Below are 13,849 nucleotides of genomic sequence, written 5' to 3'. Positions count from 1 at the left end.
TTGAACTTTATTTCATAGCCCGGATTAAGGCCCATGGTTAATAGCATAGACTAGATAAGGCGCGGTTACGTTTCAGACTATACCAAGTATGGAGGGGGATGGAAAGCATCAACTAAAGACGCGCTTAAAAAATGTAGCGAACTTGTTTATAGTTTTATTGTTTCATCCAAAGCAACAAGAAGCAAGAGGGCTCGCTAGCGTTAGTGAAAGGTGGCGTTTTCTGTCTACCCCCTTAAATTAAAACAATTTAAGTTCGCCGATTGAATTCACCCCTCCCGCGCACGCCGCTCGAGTTGGTTTCGCCCACGCGGCCCTCTCCCTCAACCACCACCAACAAACCGTCGCGATTTGGCGGGAGAAGTGGAGCCTAACGACCAGCACTACCACAACATCTATAATCACAAGTATAACTACTATAATAACATCTCCCACGTCTATAATCATTACTATAATAACAACTACAACATCTATAATAATTATAACACTAATAATAACATCAATAAAATAAACAATTACTACTACTATAGTAATAAAAACATGAACTGCTGTAATAACTAATACTGTAACAACTACTATAATAACAACCACAACATCTATTATCACAACTATAACACTAATAACATCAATAAAATAATATAAACAACTACTACTACTATAGTAATACAAACATGAACTGATATAATAACTAATACTGTAATATCAACTACTATAATAACAACTACAACATCTATAATCACAACTATAACACTAATAACATCAATAAAATAACAAACAACTACTACTATAGTAATAAAACATGTACTGCTATACTAACTAATACTGTAATATCAACTACTACTATAATAAAACAAGGGCGGTGAGAGAGAGTGGAGCCAATCTCTGCCTCTGTAAGCCTCACAGCCTGTCAGAGGAGCTACACGGGGAGACATTTGTATTGTGTCTGCCTGTGTGTGTGTCTCTGTGTGCGTCTTTGTTGCCTGTGTGTGACCCTCTGTGTGCGTGTCTGCCGGTATGTGTCTGCCTGTGTATGTCTGTGTGTGTGCCTGTGTGTCTGCTTGTGTGTGTCTGTGTGTGTGTCTGCTTGTGTGTCTGCCTGTGTGTGTGTGTGTCTGCCTGTGTGTGTCTGCTTGTGTGCAGTCTCGGCTCGAGTCATGATTCCCATCGGAGCCCTGACCTCCTCCTTCTCATTGGAGGGTCACCAGGACCTCAAGATCCTTCAGCCCTGGTGGGACGTGTTGTGCGACATGCTCTCCGTGCCCATGTTCATGATAGGCATCTTTGCCGGGATGCTGCAGGTACGTCGTTCCAACGCTCTAGACTCTAGAGAGTCCCCAAGCACATTCATAAATGTCGCCGCCATGCTATGGATAACATCGCGGAGATGTTGACGACCTCGCCTGGTACGCAGGAGGTCATAGGTTCCATCCCGACCCCTGCTGCATATTTGGACTTCGCGTGTGTCTCATCACGGTGGCTGGGAGATGTTAACTACCTCGCCTGGTACGCAGGAGGTCGTGGGTTCCAACTCGACGTGCGAGCTCACTCAGAGCGCTGGCTAGAGAGCACATCTTGGGTCGATATGGGTTGCCTCCCCCCCCCCCCCCGTACACACCGGGAATCGCGCAAAGTGAACCTGAGTGGAGCGACGTCTTCAAGGAGACCACACGGCGTCACGTCATGGTCACGTGGTACCCACTTCCCCCACCTCCGCCCAGAACATGAACGAGCGCATTCTGTGTGTGCCGGTGCCGAGAGGCTTCGACGTGGATCTGAAGGAGTGGAACGAGACCGTGCTGAGGAAGCTCGTGGCCAACCCCAGGGCCCACACGGTGAGGTCCCCCCTCGGGCCGGCTCGACACGACCATGCAGGGGGGGGGGGAACCGCTGGTTGCCAGCGGTAAGGCCGGCTGCGCCACCGGCAATTGCCCGAGGAATAGTGTAATGTACAGTATAGTGCAGGGGTGGGCAAACTTTTTCACTCGCGGGCCACAATGGGTTCTAAAATTTGACAGAGTGGCCGGGCCAGGAACAGATGGATGGAGTGTTTGTGTGAACTAATATAAATGACATGTAAAAATGATTACATGAATTGATTTGGCCTTTAACAGGTAGCAAAGCATTTATTTGTAAGGCAATTTAACAAATTGCACAAACATGAACAATACAAAAACATGTTGTAACGTGACTGATCAAACATCATTAAAACATCTGAGGCATGCGTCCAAACCAATTACCTCACTTGAACTTCTTTATTATCTACATTAACAGGTTAGAGCAGCAACGCAGGCTCTGTGATGGAGATTTTGCTCCAACCTCGCTGCAGCAACACATAATCAGTTTCAGTGGGAACAGCGTCGTTGATCTCCCATTTTTGCCAGTGCATCCAAGTTTGGAGTTATTTTGGTTGTGGCAATTCTCAGGATAGATCTGAGGTGCTGATCCGTTAACTTTGATCTGTGATGGGCTTTGTTAGTGTTCATGACGCTGAATGTCTGCTCACACATATAAGTGGAGCCAAACAATGTCAGTATCTTCTGTGCAGTCCTCCGGAGGTTTGGAAACGTGGCTCTGTTAAGTGAAGCATAAAAGTCATTCAGTTTAACAGAGTTGAACTTCTCCTTTAGGACAGAGTCAGACTGAAGATCTATCAGTTCCAACTGCAGCTCCTGTGGTGCTGTTTCAAGGTCTTGTGACAGGGGACAGGACACCAGCTGAAGTGACTGTTCAATGTTTTCGAAATCAGAGAACCTACGGCAGAATTCTCCGTGCAGGTCCTCAAGCGATTTGCTGTATTTTTTTGCGTTTCGCGGTGTCTCTTCCTGCATGGCAAGTGTGGGAAATGAGTGAAAGATTTGTTCGCAATTTGTCCGGAGAACAAAGTGAGCTTGGATTTGAAGGCTTTCACATGTTTGTACATGTCGTGAACAAACTGATCTTTCCCCTGCAGTTTCACATTCAGCTCATTCATGTGTGAAAATATGTCCACAGCAAACGCAAAGTCACTATGCCAGTTGTTGTCGCTTAGCTCAGGGAATTCGTCAAATTTCCCCATCAACTCCAAAAATGCGATGATATCTTCTTTCAGCTCCCACACTCGTTGTAACACTTTCCCCAAACTTAACCAGCGGACACGAGAGTGGTACAGCAAGTCCTGATGATCCGCATCAGTTTCCTCCAGGAAGGTAATAAACTGACGGTGCTGAAGTCCCCTTGCTCGTATAAAGTTCATAAGTTGTACGACTGGATTCACGACATGATTAAGCTGCAATACAGACTTACACAGGGATTCCTGATGGATGATGCAGTGAAGGAAAATAAGATCCTGGACAGGGCTTTCCTCTTTCACTTTATCCTGGATTATTTTCAGCAGCCCAACATTTTTTCCAGTTAAATTTGGCGATCCATCCGTTGTGACATTGACAAGTTTACTCCAAGATAGCGTCATTCTTTCGATCACAGCAGATACCTGGTTATACAAGTCCTCTCCCCGCGTTGTTCCGTTCAGGGACTCCATGGTCAAAAACTCCTCTGTTATCGCAAAACTGTCTTCAATGCCTCGGATAAAAATGAGGAGCTGAGCAGTGTCTTTTACGTCCGTACTTTCATCCAGTGCTAGTGAATATAAGTCAAAGGAATCAGACTTTTCGTTTAATTGACTGGCTATATTTTTATCAATCAGTTCCACATGGCGAGTCACAGTCCTGCGTGATGAACTGACTTTTTCAAATTTGCTTTTGATCTCCCGACACAAGATGTCTGCTGTCTGTACCATGTTTTCTTTTACAAACTTGCCTTCGGAGAAAGTGGTAATGAGTGGTAATGTTGGTGAGAAGAAGTTTTTAAAGAAAATTTAAATCGAAGTGAAGAAGGAAATTATTGAAAAGTTTGTATAATTAATGATTTTTCAAACTTTAATTATATTTTCTGTGCTTAAAACTCTTTAAAAAAACTGTGGGGTCTAGAACGGACTCGTGAAATTCGGAGAGAACTCGGACTTAAGTTTTATTTGTTTTGTTGAATTACACAAAGCGCAACAGTTATGTATATAACTTTTGTTATATAAAAGTCCTAGTAAGATATTAATTTTGCGATGTAGTCATACCCCTCCCCCTCATTCAAGCCGTAATTTAGAGAGCGAAAGCGCCGAGAACGTAAATCGCATAAGAACCCGTTAATCTCTTCTCGCATCATTCATACGATGATGATGCGATGAAGTAAACGTTCATACGATATTACAGTGAATGCTTCCAAAAACAATACTGTACCCAAATATTACTGTTAACTTACTTTCAATAGAAACATGAATTGCTCATACGAATATTCTCTCTCTCCTGGTCAAAGTGCGCCATCTATTGGGGAAATGGGGGCATTACAGGAGGAAGGTAAAATTTTATTTAATAATAATAATATTTGGACAAGTTCGGCAGATTAAAAGCCCAACGGGCCGTACTTTGCCCACGTCTGGTATAGTGTAATGTATAGTGTGGTGTATAGTGTAATGTATAGTGTAGTGTAATTTATAGTGTGGTGTATATTGTAATGTACATTATAGTGTAATGTATAGTGTAGTGTATAGTGTAATATCCTAGTACAGCACACCGGTGTGTTGGAGAGCAAAGCCATAACGTTGACGATCTTGAGTACGGTGACGTTTCGCCAGTAATTACAACCGGCATCATCAGGCAAAAGCCAGATTTGAGCCAGCTCTGTCACCGCAACGGAGGGGCATGCGACATCACCGCCACGCCTGTTAATTTTGCCCTTCCCACACTCGCCCAGGTTGGCTTCGACCAGTACCAGTACCGGTTGATCAACCAGTTCTGCTACGACAACGCGGTGCTGTGGATCAGCAAATACTTCCCGCACCTCGTCGTGCTGCACACGCTCATCCTGACGGCCACCAGGAACTTCTGGTTCAGGTTCCCGGAGACGAGCTCCAAGATTGAGCACTTTGTGTGCGTGCTGGGCAAGTGCATGGATTCGCAGTGGACCACGCACGCCGTGCACGAAGCCGCGCTGGACGGGTTGGCGTCAGCGGCGGCGGCGCTGCAGCCGCCACCGCCCGCCACGGCGGGGAGCTGCAGGTTAGAAGGGGGCTGACTACTAAGAGACGGCCCACGGCTCCTTCCTTCCTTTGTCATCCCTTCCCCCCTTAAGTAACAAAATTAAAAAAAGTTCCCCCTTTCTCCATTCGGGGGGGACCCTGCGTGGGTTTGGGGCAGAGGTCGCAAATGGGTTTTGATTCCTTACCCGAACCCGTACCCGGCCGCACCAGGGTCGCAAATGGGTACCCGTACCCGGTCGGGTACGGGTACCCGTTCCCTACCCGTACCCTACCCGAAATGAGTGACAAACAGTTACTCACCAGTGACTCACGGCCTACCCGTACCCGGCCGCATCAGGGTCGCAAACTGCTACCCGTACCTGTACCCGGCCGGGTACGGGTAGCCGGGTATTGGGTAGGATACGGGTATCAGGTACCCGGTTGCGACCTCTGTTTTGGGGCAGCGAGCCCGTTCACGCATCTTTCTATCCCCCTGCTTTTCATAACCAGTTTGGCTTACGGTTGGTGGTGTGTGTGTGGGGAACGGTAGTGAAGCGGTTAGCGCTACGCTGCGCTATGATCCCGGCGACCCAGGTTCGATTACCGCTCATGGCCAACACCGGCGACGATTATCTGAAACACGTTCCTTCGGAGTGGGCAGGTAGTAACTTGGTTGGACAGCGCGTTGGTGCACGACAGACAAATAATCCCTGGTGGGCAGTGTAACCTGTTGTTCATACTTGTGCCAGCTCTGGGCCTCTCCTAGGTCTACTCAGCCTCAAATGAGTACCTGGTGCGGTGTGTAAACATCGCCACTGGGGAGACAAAGGCGGCCACGCGTGGTGCTAGCCACCCACCCCCTCATGTACAGTTCCAGCCTTCATAAGTGCTCGCCAACAGCACTTGCCCCTATAGTCTGTTAAGGCTATACGGGGGATCTTGGTGTGCGTGTGTATGTGCGTCACGATGTGGGTGTCTGAGTCTGTATGGATCTCTGGGTTTCTGTGGGTCTCTGCGGGTCTGTGGGTCTTTATGGGTCTCTACGGGTCTCTGTGAGTCCTGATAGGTCTCTGCGGGTCTCTATGAGTCACTATGGGTCTCTGTGGGTCTTTGTGGGTCTCTGTGAGTCTCGATTGGTCTCTGTGAGTCTCTATGGGTTTCTGTGAGTCTCTATGGCTTTCTGTGAGTCTCTAGGGGTTTCTGTGAGACTTTATGTATCTTTTTGGGTCTCTGCAGTTCTCTGTGAGTCTCGATGGGTCTCTGTGAGTCTCTATGGGTCTCTGTGAGTCTCTATGGGTCTCTGTGCGTCTCTGCGTCCCACGCTTGCAGCGACCCGAGATCCGACAAACTCCCCATGGAGAAACTGCCTTCTGAGTCTCCGCCGGCACCGCCCCGGCCTTCCGTCCGATTCGTCGACCCCGGCGAGGCCGCCCCGCCCCCCGACTGCCCCCCCCCGGAGCAGAACGAGGGCCGGCGGACGCCATCGGATGATCGCATCCTGGACAAGAAGGAGGGCGAGCAGGCCAAGGCTCTCTTCGAGAAGGTGAAGAAACTACGTGCTCACACGGAGGCGAGCGGCGGGCTCCACAGGCTCTACGTGTGGCAGACGGGGGCCCGCTTGCTGCAGGCGCTGGTGGTGCTCGCGTACACCGGTTACGCCGGCCCCAACATGCGCTACCACATCCACTGCGTGGAAGACGAGTACATCACGGGCTACGGAGACTTCTATTGCGTCCACGGGCTGTGGCGCATCTTCCGCATGATGTGGATGGCCTACGCGACCACGATGTGCGTCTACGCGCTCACCTGTGCCTACGTCTTCTACTGGGTGGTGACCGGCAGGTGAGAGGGGGGGGCGGCGGGCTGCCGCAGAGCGGTTGCGTGGCACCGGATCGCCGTGCGGCAGCCTTCTGACTTTGGTCTGCGGGCTTTTCGGCGATCGTGGAGATGCGGTTAGCGCGGACGGCGACACCGCTACGTATATCTAATAGTAATGTTCTACCGGTGGCTTCGTGGGAGATCTTCCGCGTTGGGACGAGGGTTGACGGGCGCTGAGTTTTCTGTGCTGGGGGGGGCGCTGACACCGCAGGCTCAAGGAGTACAGCTTCGCGGAGGCGCGCCAGGAGACGGGGGTGGACGACATTCCGGACGTGCGGAACGACTTTGCCTTCCTCCTTCACCTAGTGGACAAGTACGACCCCTGCTACGCGTGCAAGTTCTCTGTCTTCCTGTCCGAGGTGAGGAGAAGCCGCTCGCAGAGCGCGCTGTGCGCTGCACGCAGAGCGCCTCACCTTTGACGGAGCCGACCGCGCCGATCGGAGATGTGGGGTAAGGACAACAAACTGTGGGTCTCTGTGTGGTCAACGTGGTGCTGGCCACCCACCCCCTCGTGTGCCGCCAATCTGGTCTGCATAGGTGCTCGCTAACGGCACTTGCCCCAACAGTCCGTCGAGGCTATACGGGGGATGTTGAGTCTTTGGGTCTCTATCTGAGTCTATGGGCCGTGTTAGTCTATGTGCAAGTTATGTAATGACTAATTATAAGGGAGGCGTATCGGTGGTGAAGGTCAAAGGCTGAGTGAGACCACAAGCTCCGGGAACCTGCTTGAAGATTCTGGAAGGGGGCGTGGCCGGAGGCGGGGCTTGGCCGCACCGGGGTGTATATAAGGGGGACCGAACCAGAGGTTCGGTGCTGTTGCTGGTCCTGGGTCCTGGCTGCGTCGCCGCTCGCCGTCATCTCTCTTCGTCGTGGCCGATCTCCTGCAGGGCTCTCATCGTCGCTGTCGCTGCGCTAGTCAAATAACCGTGTAGTTGGACGCCGACGATGGGGTTGTGTAGAAGGGTCGGCTATGTGTAGCTACGTAGAGACGTTCATATTTCTGTATCGTCCAGTGTGAGAATAAATAAGAAGGCCTCTACATGATGTGTCTCAAAAGTCGCTCACTACATGTGTATAACGTCTTTACCGTCATGGGGCGTAACGGCTCATTGGGCCCTCGCTGCTGAAACAAATAAAATCCATCCACGCGTGGCTGCTGGTGCTGTTGCTGCTGCTGCTGCTCCAGGTGAGCGAAAATAAGCTTAGGCAGGTGAACGTGGATCAAGCGTGGACCCTGTCGCATCTGACGGGGCTGCTGGCGATCAATGCGCAGGGCGAAAGCGAGCTACATCTCTCCAAGCTGGCAGCGGTGCCAGTGGACACATACCGGCTCACTCAGATACAGGTGCCCGTGGACACACCCACTTACCCACCCACCTATGCACCCACCCATCCACACCCGCACACCCACTCCCCCACCAATTCACTCACCCACCCACTCACCCAGACACCCACTTACCCACCAACTCACCCGCACACCCACCCAACCACTTGCGCACACACCCACCCACTTGCTCACTCACCCACTCACTCGCCAACACACCGCCCACGCACACACCCACCCACACACCCACTCACTCACCAACCCATACACCCACCCACCCACACACCCATGCACCCACCAACTTACACAGCCACTCACCCACTAACTCACTCACCCTCATACCCACTGACCTACCAACTCACTCACCCTCGTACCCAATCCCCCACCGAAGGTGCTGACACTGGACTCGATGCACGGGGTGACGCTGGGGGCGGCGGTGGTGCAGATGGTGAATCTGCACAAGCTCCGGCTGCTGAACTGCACCGTGGGCGTCGACAATCGCGCACTCGCCTTCCTCAGCGAGGAGCTGCGCCAGCTGGAGGTGCGTGGGTGGATGGGCGGGCGGGCGCGAGGGTGGCTCGGTCTGAGCGGTCCATTCGGCTCCACTGATCCGGGCCGTGACATCGCCAAAAAGTCACCTCCCCCACCAAATGTATTTAAGTCACAATGTCGGGGACCGACATTCACCATCCGCCCCCCCCGCGCCCTCTCGCAGGTGAAGTTTGCAATCAAGGCGGAGGTCCCGGGCTGGCTGCGTGACATGCGCCACCTGGAGGAGCTGTCCCTGGAGGGGCCCCTGACGCCGGCGCTCCTCAAGCCGCTGGGCGGCCTCAGGCGCCTGCAGGGCCTGCGCCTGACGACCAGCGTCGCCCGCCTCCCGCCCGGCCTGGCCACTGTCGCCGGCGGCGGCGGCGGCCTGCGCACGTTCGCCCTCGACAACGGCGGCGCGCGCCTCGAGTCGCTGGCGCCCCTGAGCAAGCTGCGCAGCCTGGAGACGCTGCGGCTGACGCGCTGCGGCCTGGAGCCCGCCGAGCTTGCGCGGCCCCTGCTGGCGCTGGGACGCCTGAGCGACCTCGACCTTTCCCGCAACGGCCTCCGCTCGCCGGGCGACGGCGACGACGTGGCGATGCTGCCGGCGGCCGCCTGCAAGCGCCTCGCCGTCCTGCGTCTCTCGGACAACGCCCTCGCGAGCGTCCCGCGCTTGACGGCGGCGGGGGGGGCAGGCTCGCCGGCGCTGCGCTCGCTCTTCCTCGACGGGAACCTCATCGGTGGCGAGCTGCCCGCTGGGCTGTTCCGTCTGCACGGCCTGCAGGTCCTCGACCTGAGCCGCAACGCCATCGCCGCCCTGCCGCCCGAGGTGTGCCAGCTGACTCGGCTGAGCACCCTCCGTCTATCAGGCAACGCCCTGCGGAGTCTGCCCGACGAGTTGTTCCGGTGCGAGGGGTTGCGGACGCTGGCACTCGCCAACAACGAGCTGCGCGAATTGAGCGGCCTGGTCGGGAGGCTGTCGAGGCTGCGCCGCTTGGAGCTGGTCGGGAACCGGCTGACGGAGCTGCCGGCCGAGCTGGGGGAGTGCGCGGAGCTGAGGCGCGGGGGGCTGCTGGTGGAGGAGGAGCTGTTCGAGTCGCTGCCGGCGCAGGTGAAGGAGGCGATGCGGGGCGAGCCCAGCGGCGCGACGCAGAGCCCCCATGGAAGCTGGGAGAGAAGTCCAAGGAACTGAGAGAGAAATCCGAGAAAGTGAGAACCCCGAAGACACCGAGAGACTTTCACCGGCAATTACAACCGGCATTGTCAACTCCAACTATACAGCAGTAGGCAGCGTCAGGGTCGGGATCGAAGCCACGACCTCCTGTATAACAGGTGAGGTAGGTAACATCTCAATTACCAAGACCTGTATAACAGGTGAGGTAGTTGACATCTCAATTACCAAGGCCTGTATAACAGGTGAGGTAGTTGACATCTCAACTACCAAGGCCTGTATAACAGGTGAGGTAGTTGACATCTCAATTACCAAGGCCTGTATAACAGGTGAGGTAGTTGACATCTCAATTACCAAGGCCTGTATAACAGGCGAGGTAGTTGACATCTCAATTACCAAGGCCTGTATAACAGGTAAGGTAGGTAACATCTCAATTACCAAGGCCTGTATAACAGGTGAGGTAGTTGACATCTCAATTACCAAGGCCTGTATAACAGGTGAGGTAGTTGACATCTCAATTAACAAGGCGTGTATAACAGGTGAGGTAGTCAACATCTCAATTACCAAGGCCTGTATAACAGGTAAGGTAGTTGACATCTCAATTACCAAGGCGTGTATAACCGGTGAGGTAGTTGACATCTCAATTACCAAGGCCTGTATAACAGGTGAGGTAGTTAACATCTCAATTACCAAGACCTGTATAACAGGTGAGGTAGTCAACATCTCAATTACCAAGGCCTGTATAACAGGTGAGGTAGTCAACATCTCAATTACCAAGGCCTGTATAACAGGTGAGGTAGTTGACATCCTAATTACCAAGACCTGTATAACAGGTAAGGTAGTTAACATCTCAATTACCAAGGCCTGTATAACAGGTGAGGTAGTTAACAACTCATTTACCAAGACCTGTATAACAGGTGAGGTAGTCAACATCTCAATTACCAAGGCCTGTATAACAGGTGAGGTATTTGACATCTCAATTACCAAGACCTGTATAACAGGTGAGGTAGTCAACATCTCAATTACCAAGGCCTGTATAACAGGTGAGGTAGGTAACATCTCAATTACCAAGGCCTGTATAACAGGTGAGGTAGTTGACATCTCAATTACCAAGGCCTGTATAACAGGTGAGTTAGTTGACATCTCAATTACCAAGGCCTGTATTACAGGTGAGGTAGTTGACATCTCAATTACCAAGACCTGTATAACAGGTGAGGTAGTTGACATCTCAATTACCAAGGCCTGTATGACAGTTGAGGTAGTTGATATCTCAATTAACAAGGCCTGTATAACAGGTGAGGTAGTTGACATCTTAATTACCAAGGCCTGTATAACAGGTGAGGTAGTCAACATCTCAATTACCAAGGCCTGTATAACAGGTGAGGTAGGTAACATCTCAATTACCAAGGCCTGTATAACAGGTGAGGTAGTTGACATCTCAATTACCAAGGCCTGTATAACAGGTGAGGTTGTTAACATCTCAATTACCAAGGCCTGTATAACAGGTGAGGTAGTTGACATCTCAATTACCAAGGCGTGTATAACAGGTGAGGTAGTCAACATCTCAATTACCAAGGCCTGTATAACAGGTAAGGTAGTTGACTTCTCAATTACCAAGGCGTGTATAACAGGTGAGGTAGTTGACATCTCAATTACCAAGGCCTGTATAACAGGTGAGGTAGTTAACATCTCAATTACCAAGACCTGTATAACAGGTGAGGTAGTCAACATCTCAATTACCAAGGCCTGTATAACAGGTGAGGTAGTCAACATCTCAATTACCAAGGCCTGTATAACAGGTGAGGTAGTCAACATCTCAATTACCAAGGCCTGTATAACAGGTGAGGTAGTTGACATCTCAATTAACAAGGCCTGTATAACAGGTGAGGTAGTTGACATCTCAATTACCAAGACCTGTATAACAGGTGAGGTAGTTGACATCTCAATTACCAAGGCCTATATAACAGGTGAGGTAGGTAACATCTCAATTACCAAGCCCTGTATAACAGGTGAGGTAGTTGACATCTCAATTACCAAGGCCTGTATAACAGGTGAGGTAGTTAACATCTCAATTACCAATACCTGTATAACAGGTGAGGTAGTTGACATCTCAATTACCAAGGCCTGTATAACAGGTGAGGTAGTTAACATCTCAATTACCAAGACCTGTATAACAGGTGAGGTAGTCAAAATCTCAATTACCAAGGCCTGTATAACAGGTGAGGTAGTCAACATCTCAATTACCAAGGCCTGTATAACAGGTGAGGTAGTTGACATCCTAATTACCAAGACCTGTATAACAGGTAAGGTAGTTAACATCTCAATTACCAAGGCCTGTATAACAGGTGAGGTAGTTAACAACTCATTTACCAAGACCTGTATAACAGGTGAGGTAGTCAACATCTCAATTACCAAGGCCTGTATAACAGGTGAGGTATTTGACATCTCAATTACCAAGACCTGTATAACAGGTGAGGTAGTCAACATCTCAATTACCAAGGCCTGTATAACAGGTGAGGTAGGTAACATCTCAATTACCAAGGCCTGTATAACAGGTGAGGTAGTTGACATCTCAATTACCAAGGCCTGTATAACAGGTGAGTTAGTTGACATCTCAATTACCAAGGCCTGTATTACAGGTGAGGTAGTTGACATCTCAATTACCAAGACCTGTATAACAGGTGAGGTAGTTGACATCTCAATTAACAAGGCCTGTATAACAGGTGAGGTAGTTGACATCCTAATTACCAAGGCCTGTATAACAGGTGAGGTAGTCAACATCTCAATTACCAAGGCCTGTATAACAGGTGAGGTAGGTAACATCTCAATTACCAAGGCCTGTATAACAGGTGAGGTAGTTGACATCTCAATTACCAAGGCCTGTATAACAGGTGAGGTTGTTAACATCTCAATTACCAATACCTGTATAGCAGGTGAGGTAGTTGACATCTCAATTACCAAGGCGTGTATAACAGGTGAGGTAGTCAACATCTCAATTACCAAGGCCTGTATAACAGGTAAGGTAGTTGACTTCTCAATTACCAAGGCGTGTATAACAGGTGAGGTAGTTGACATCTCAATTACCAAGGCCTGTATAACAGGTGAGGTAGTTAACATCTCAATTACCAAGACCTGTATAACAGGTGAGGTAGTCAACATCTCAATTACCAAGGCCTGTATAACAGGTGAGGTAGTCAACATCTCAATTACCAAGGCCTGTATAACAGGTGAGGTAGTTGACATCCTAATTACCAAGACCTGTATAACAGGTGAGGTAGTCAACATCTCAATTACCAAGGCCTGTATAACAGGTGAGGTAGTCAACATCTCAATTACCAAGGCCTGTATAACAGGTGAGGTAGTTGACATCTCAATTACCAAGGCCTGTATAACAGGTGAGGTAGTTGACATCTCAATTACCAAGACCTGTATAACAGGTGAGGTAGTTGACATCTCAATTACCAAGGCCTATATAACAGGTGAGGTAGGTAACATCTCAATTACCAAGGCCTGTATAACAGGTGAGGTAGTTGACATCTCAATTACCAAGGCCTGTATAACAGGTGAGGTAGTTAACATCTCAATTACCAATACCTGTATAACAGGTGAGGTAGTTGACATCTCAAGTACCAAGGCCTGTATAACAGATGATGTGGTTAACATCTTAATTACCAAGGCCTGTATAACAGGTGAGGTAGTTAACATTGTAATTGCCAAGGCGTGTATAACAGGTGAGGTAGTTGACATCTCTATTACCAAGGCCTGTATAACAGGTGAGTTAGTTGACATCTCAATTACCAAGGCCTGTATAACAGGTGAGTTAGTTGACATCTCAATTACCAAGGCCTGTATTACAAGTGAGGTAGTTGACATCTCAATTACCAAGACCTGTATAACAGGTGAG

At 50.2% G+C, this 13,849-nt stretch overlaps 1 protein-coding gene across 1 annotated transcript; it reads left to right on the top strand.

Annotated features, from left to right (window-relative positions):
• The first annotated feature begins 319 nt into the window (after window positions 1-319).
• Window positions 320-10,618, top strand: LOC144722926 (volume-regulated anion channel subunit LRRC8E-like). Its single transcript, XM_078601352.1, has 9 exons — window positions 320-404; window positions 1,138-1,295; window positions 1,716-1,829; window positions 4,780-5,084; window positions 6,374-6,886; window positions 7,134-7,281; window positions 8,109-8,267; window positions 8,638-8,787; window positions 8,962-10,618. The coding sequence occupies exons 2-9, from the start codon at window positions 1,152-1,154 to the stop codon at window positions 9,964-9,966; spliced, it is 2,538 nt and encodes an 845-aa protein (XP_078457478.1). The 5' UTR covers window positions 320-404; window positions 1,138-1,151; the 3' UTR covers window positions 9,967-10,618.
• The last annotated feature ends 3,231 nt before the right edge of the window (window positions 10,619-13,849 follow it).

This window comes from Lampetra planeri, chromosome 16 (assembly GCF_965212315.1).
Source record: "Lampetra planeri chromosome 16, kcLamPlan1.2.h2, whole genome shotgun sequence".
NCBI lineage: Eukaryota > Metazoa > Chordata > Hyperoartia > Petromyzontiformes > Petromyzontidae > Lampetra > Lampetra planeri.
Note: the sequence above shows the minus strand (reverse complement) of the source record. Positions and strands in the feature narration are given on the sequence as shown.

Excerpts from the sequence above, each read along its gene's own strand:
- LOC144722926 (XM_078601352.1), top strand. The coding sequence starts at position 1,152 with ATGATTCCCATCGGAGCCCTGACCTCCTCCTTCTCATTGGAGGGTCAC. Across the intron at positions 5,085-6,373 it reads GCCACGGCGGGGAGCTGCAG|CGACCCGAGATCCGACAAAC; the intron begins GTTAGAAGGGGG and ends CCACGCTTGCAG. Across the intron at positions 8,788-8,961 it reads AGGAGCTGCGCCAGCTGGAG|GTGAAGTTTGCAATCAAGGC; the intron begins GTGCGTGGGTGG and ends GCCCTCTCGCAG.